This window comes from Haliotis rubra, unplaced genomic scaffold (genome assembly GCF_003918875.1).
Source record: "Haliotis rubra isolate DU_JTF1 unplaced genomic scaffold, ASM391887v1 Scf225, whole genome shotgun sequence".
In the NCBI taxonomy this organism is placed as follows: Eukaryota; Metazoa; Mollusca; class Gastropoda; order Lepetellida; family Haliotidae; genus Haliotis; species Haliotis rubra.
Genome location: NW_025766281.1, coordinates 11,439 through 18,167, shown reverse-complemented (window position 1 = coordinate 18,167; position 6,729 = coordinate 11,439). Strand labels below are relative to the sequence as shown.

General features: G+C 43.6%; 1 protein-coding gene across 1 annotated transcript; it reads left to right on the top strand.

Moving 5' to 3' along the window:
* The first annotated feature begins 5,556 nt into the window (after positions 1 to 5,556).
* Positions 5,557 to 6,312, top strand: LOC124277635 (36.4 kDa proline-rich protein-like). Its single transcript, XM_046713356.1, has one exon. The coding sequence runs from the start codon at positions 5,557 to 5,559 to the stop codon at positions 6,310 to 6,312; it is 756 nt and encodes a 251-aa protein (XP_046569312.1).
* Positions 6,313 to 6,729: the final 417 nt, after the last annotated feature.

Below are 6,729 nucleotides of genomic sequence, written 5' to 3'. Positions count from 1 at the left end.
TCAACAGCATGAGCATCGATCTGCGCAGTTGGGAACCGATGACATGTGTCAACCAAGTCATGTGTCAACCCTTTAGCCACTAGGTTACCCCGCCGCCCGAATCAAATAAGATATTTATCCACATAGTATATACCACTAAAAGCTGTGCAAATGAGAATATGCAAGATCCTCATATACACTCTTCAAACAAAGAAACGCATAGGCGATTTTGAGAATATTGGACTCGTGTAACTGTGGCAAAAAAAATACAAATATACTATTTCTTTCCAAACCGTCATCTTTGTGTGTTGTAAACAACCTACAGGTGATGAAGAATGTAATTCAGGAACCAATTTTTCGGTAAAAATCCGAGACTAGATGTGGCGTGTCACATTACTTAAAATTTGCCCATGAGGTATAATTAGTACTACGCTCCTTGTATAGTGGATAAACAGCTGGTTGTAATTGTTTCTGCTGAGCTGTAGGTTGGTTCGACATAAGATCATAGCTCTAATGCACCTGAGAGATTCGTCATCAACGGAGTGGATTGCACAGGCAGTGAAAGTTATATTGTATTGATTGATTGCATTGTGCTGAATTTGTTTTGTGTTGAGGTGTCCGTTTGTATGGTATGTGTGAATGAGGAACCTAGCGTATTATTACATTGAAATATACGTTCCATGGTCAATATCGTAATGTTGATGAAAATGTTATTGAACGGAAGTTTGTTTTACATTTTTGATAATCCCTTCTTTTCTGCAAATGAAATTCTTAAAAGGGAGTAACTGTAAGAAATAGCGGTAAAATCCATCCTAAATTTACAAACATTTACAAGCTTTGTAGGAGATTTGTGGACGTGTTGGGAGGAGAGGGGTGGACGTGTTGGGAAGAGAGGTGTGGGCGTGCTGAAGGAGAGGTGTGGACGTGTTGGGAAGAGAGGTGTGGACGTGGTGAAGGAGAGGTGTGGACGTGTTGGGAGGAGAGGTGTGAACGTGTTGGGAGGAGAGGTGTGGACGTGTTGGGTGGTGTGGACGTGTTGGGAAGAGAGGTGTGGACGTGGTGAAGGAGAGGTGTGGGCGTGTTGGGAGGAGTGGTGTGGACGTGTTGGGAGGAGAGGTGTGGACGTGTTGGGTGGAGAGGTGTGGACGTGTTGGGAAGAGAGGTGTGGACGTGGTGAATGAGAGGTGTGGACGTGTTGGGAGGAGAGGTGTGGACGTATTGGGAAGAGAGGCGTGGACGTGGTGAAGGAGGATTCGTGGACGTGTTGGGAAGAGAGGTGTGGACGTGTTGGGAGGACATGTGTGGTCGTGTTGGGAGGAGAGGTGTGGACGTGTTGGGAGGAGAGGTGTGGTGGTGTTGGGAGGAGGTGTGGACGTGTTGGGAGGAGATGTGTGGACTTGTTGGGAGGAGAGGTGTGGACTGTTTGGAGGAGATGTGTGGACGTGGTGGGCGGAAGGTGTGGACGTGGTGAAGGAGAGGTGTGGACGTGGTGAAGGAGAGGTTTGGACGTGGTGAAGGAGAGGTGTGGACGTGGTGAAGGAGAGGCGTGGACGTGTTATGAGGAGCAATCACCCATTTACAACGTCTGAACAAACACCAGTCATGACTTATCCAAACACTGCGTTAATTGTAGTGTTTAAAAGAGAAAAAAGTCAGAACCCATCTTGTAACCCTTGGATTCGAACACCTTACAGATATCGACCACCACCTGGAAAAGAAGTTATTCATCACGAACGTGCAAGAAACTATGTACATGTATACGGTACATAAGCAAGGATGGGGAGAGAAGATAAATGACGAAGGGGGAAACAAATTGAAAAACTATAGACTTTTTAAAACAAAATATGAAACAGAACGGTATGTTAGTGTCCGCTTTCACGAGGTCACAGAAGTGCTTTTGCAAAGTTCAGATGTGGATCGGCCCCAAAAAGAGTTGAAACGGGAAGATATGAAAATATACCGCACAACGAGAAAGTTTGCTTTAATTGCCAAAATGTAGTCGAGGATGAAATCCATGTTTTATTTTTATGTCCAGCTTTTAACAGTAATAGAAAAGATCTTATGCTAAAATGTGTTCTTAATAACATTCATTTTAAGGATTTATCATGCCATTAAAAGCGTTCATAAACTGAGGGGCAAAAGAAACGTCCCCGATCATTTTTGTATCATAAAATGATACAAACACGTGCAATTCAATGTTGAAATGTTTGATATAATTTTTGAACATATTATGCAGACTGTCATTACAGAACAATTGAAACAATTTGCTGTAAGTAGAGTTTTTGTGACGTTTTTCACAGGAGGTTCAAATGTCCGGTTTTCGATCATGACAACACATGCACATCAGTACTGACAGAGTGTCTTTGGAGTGTCCAACTCCTCAGTAGCGAGTGTGTCCACCTCTTGCAGCGATACATGCTGCCACACGACGTCGTGCAGAGTGCACAAGACGTCTGATCACGATGACCTGGGATGCGACGCCATTCTTCCTGTAGAGCTTGAGCCAAAGCGTTTCTTGTCTGTGGGGATGTTGACGTTGCTTAACCTGACGGCCGAGATGATCCCATAGGTGCTCAATAGGTGATAAATCGGGGGATCTTGCTGGCCAAGGAATGACGTTTACGTTGTTGTTGTTCAGGAAGTTCCGGGTAACAACAGCAGTGTGGGGAGTAGCGTTATCCTGCTGAAACAACACGCCTCGATTCTGCTGGAGGAAGGGTAACACGACAGGTCGTAAAACAACATCAATGTATCGACGGGCATTCAGGTTTCCCTCTATCACCAACAAGTCAGTCTTCCTCTCGCCACAAATTTCCCCCCACACCATCACACTACCGCCGCCAAACGTCTCAACTTCCTGAACGCAACAACGTGCTGTGCGTTCGTTCCGACGTCTGTAGACTCGTACCCGACCATCAGCTTTGTTCAACTGGAAGCGGCTCTCGTCACTGAAGAGTACCCGGCGCCAGTTCCGCGGCTGCCACTGCCGAACTCTACGTGCCCAAGCCAATCGACGACGTCGATGTTCACGCGTTAACGTCACGCCCCGGAATGGTCTGTAGGCTCTGATACCGAATCGGCGGAGTCGTCTGGATATGGTCCTTCTACTGACTGGATGGGTAAGGCTGGTTGTTGCTGATGACGTCACAGTCAGGAATCTGTTGCGCAAGTGAAGCACCCGTAAATGGCGGTCTTCCTGAGGGGTGGTTACGGGTGGTCTCCCTGTCCTAGGCCTGTCTGCAGTCCGACCTGTTGTTCTGAAGCGTGTCATCAGTCTGGTGATGGTTTTCTTGCTGCAACCCATGATTCTTGCAACGTGACTGTGAGAAGCACCCAGCTGCAACATCCCAATAGCTCGTTCTCTCTGTTCTGCCGTGAGTCGAGGCATGTTCTTTGTGTCCAACGTATTGAAGTGATGAATTCGAACAGTCGAGGATAATTTTTATACTGTACTTTCATACGGGTATGTTTCCACAGAAGCATGCTAAAAACGTGAATAAAAGCAATTTTCATGCTTACAAAAAACTCCACGTGGATTTCCTTTCTGTGAGACGTGGGGATGCGTTCGGGAGATGTGTTCCTAACTAAATTTCCGTCATAACGAAAACAGAAGAACTGTTTTTTACAATTTTACTTTGGGGACGTTTCTTTTGCCCCTCAGTTTATATGTTTACTTCCCCCCGTTGTATCATTTAACGTTGTCAAAACCTGCCATGATATGTTAGTCAAAGACGTAAAATTTTATATGGCTAATTTACATTACCATTTTATACAGCTGTTTTTTGTAAATATATATTATGAATATTTAATTTTATTAATGATTAAGATGTGTCTCATAAGTCTCGGAGCAACTGGTCGTAGCATATTTTATTGATATTGTATATGCACTTGAAGTTATATATGTTTTTATATGTACTACGAGTGAGACTTAAATAAACCTGTCTGTCTGACTGTTTAACTGTCCGCACTATGAGTTCAGGAGACAATGTACGGCAGTCATTTCCCTCACATTGTGAACTGTGGAGCCAACAAAGCTGAATTCCACAACCACGTTAAGTTACTTCCCAAACCTTTGACATTCATGGAAATTGACTATAGTAATGGCTGGCATTTTCAACACTGTTTGATAAAAGTGATGAAGACGCAGTTTCGAGTTGACGGCTACTTACTCATACGGGACGATGTTCTGCTTAACGCGTGGAACATTCATAAGTTGCCGCTAAACAAACTCTGGGTTTATCACGCAGCTGTGGTACAATTTTACCTTCTCATATAATCATGGCAATTTACCCCTTTTAGGAAGCATGTGCTTCAAAATGATTATGCGTAGGAAATTATTTTATGTATATAAGTTTACATACATTTGATATTTCATATTCATATATATCGTATCATACACGTTTTATATATTTATATTTTTAAATTATAGCAATATGGTATATACATCATTTTACCCTATTTAATAAAGTATTTAGTATTTTGTAAAACAGTCTCTCATAATCCTTTTGGGTGGCATTTGTAGTTTTACGTTTTAATATTCAAAATGCTTTATTTTAAACCTTTGTTGTACAAATGGTAAGACTTTAATAAACTATATTGTATAATTCTATTGTATTGTATTATACTGTCTAACAAGGCAGTTGGTCATCGGGTTGAGCATCCCATAGTAGGTATGCTGGCATACAAGGCTGGTCTACAACCTTGAAAGCTGTGGATAGTCACAGATACGACAGTTTCACAAGAACGTTTTTCACCCATTCAAGGAAGAGAAACGGGTTCAATATTGGCTCATGAGATATTCACTATGTTCTGAACAATATAAAGATGTTTTCCATCATTACATGCAACATTTCCCCAGATTTCACTTGTGTATTGAGTTGCTATTTCCCACAGTTTGCCGTGGAGTAGAAAGGTTTAAGAATGTTTTCATGGTGCCTGGATCCTACTTTGAGTTTGGACCAGTCTCCAAGACGAAGAAGTATTTTAACAAAAATCACATTTTTTTTGGTCACACTGTAAAACTGTCAAAAACAATATCTGTGAGTGAAGGATTGAAATTCTTTTGTGAGGTATTCTTCGTGAGATATATGATCTCGTGTGATCATATGGCCCTCCCCATCAGGAAATGTAATGTGGGTTGGCTATAAATGTCAGACTATACACGTACTCTTGTTAATGGAAGCAATATAATGGTATTGGTTGACCTCACTTGGATCAAGAATAATCATCATTGTTAATGTTAATACTTTGGTGCTATGTTTATCTTAACTAGGGAGATTCCATAGGGATCGGGATAGATCTGATGGCCGTGTCTGGGAGTCCAGGAAAACATCTCATCGTCACTTGTGTTACTAAACGTACTTCTGTTAAAGGAAGCATTATAATGTTATTGGTTGACCTCACCTGGATCAAGAATAATCATCATTGTTAATGTTAATACTTTGGTGCTATGTTTATCTTAACTAGGGAGATTCCATAGGGATCGGGATAGATCTGATGGCCGTGTCTGGGAGTCCAGGAAAACATCTCATCGTCACTTGTGTTACTAAACGTACTTCTGTTAAAGGAAGCATTATAATGTTATTGGTTGACCTCACTTGGATCAAGAGTAATCATCATTCCAACACGTCCACACCTCCCCTCCCACCACGTCCACACCTCCCCTCCCAACACGCCCACACATCCCCTCCCAACACGTCCACACATCCTTCCCAACACGTCCATACTTCTCCTCCCACTAATTCCACACCTCTTCTCCCACCACGTCCAAACCTCTTCAGCCACTACGTCCACATATCTCCTCCAGCCACGCCCACAATCTCCTCCCACCACGCCCACAAGCCCCCTCCTACTACATCCACGCCTCTCCCCCAACACGCCCACACATCTCCAGTAACAATGTCCACACATCTCCACCAACAATGTCCACGCTTTTCCTGCCACCACGCCGAAACCTCTTCATCAACTACGTCCAAACATCTCCTCCAGCCATGTCCACGCCCACAAGTCTCCTCCCACTACGTCCACACCTCTCCTCCCAACACGTCCACACTTCTCCTCCAACCACGTCCAAACCTCCCCTCCCAACACGTCCACACATCTCCTACCACGCCCACAAGTCTCCTCCCATTACGTCCAAACCTCTCCTCCCAACACGTCCACACTTCTCCTCCAACCACGTCCAAACATCTCCTCCCAACACGTCCACACTTCTCCTCCAACCACGTCCAAACCTCCCCTCCCAACACGTCCACACATCTCCTACCACGCCCACAAGTCTCCTCCCACTACGTCCACGCCTCTCCTCCCAACACGTCCACACATCTCCAGTAACAATGTCCACACATCTCCACCAACAATGTCCACACTTGTCCTCCCACCACGTTTTCATCTCTCCACATAAGACGTCCACACCCACAATGTTTGGATAAGTCATGACTGGTGTTAGTTTAGATGTGTGATTGCTGCAATATGAAGCTATATGAGCGGCATGCGGAACAATGGCTTGTGATTGTGTATCAATTCAACTATTAACGTTAAATAGAACGTTAAGACAACGCAAATACGTTAGCATCAAATAACGTAACCTTGTGGCAACGTAATAATGAAAAATGACGTATCACAACGTCAGGTCACAACGTTGTGACAACGTAAATGGGAGTCCACAGAATAACGTTAAAACAACGAAAGCATAACGTTGTGACCACGTTGTAATAACGTTGTCACAACGTGAAATTGTTATCTGGGATA

What these genes read in the sequence shown, in the direction of transcription:
- LOC124277635 (XM_046713356.1), top strand. Translation starts at nt 5,557, where the DNA reads ATGTTATTGGTTGACCTCACTTGGATCAAGAGTAATCATCATTCCAAC.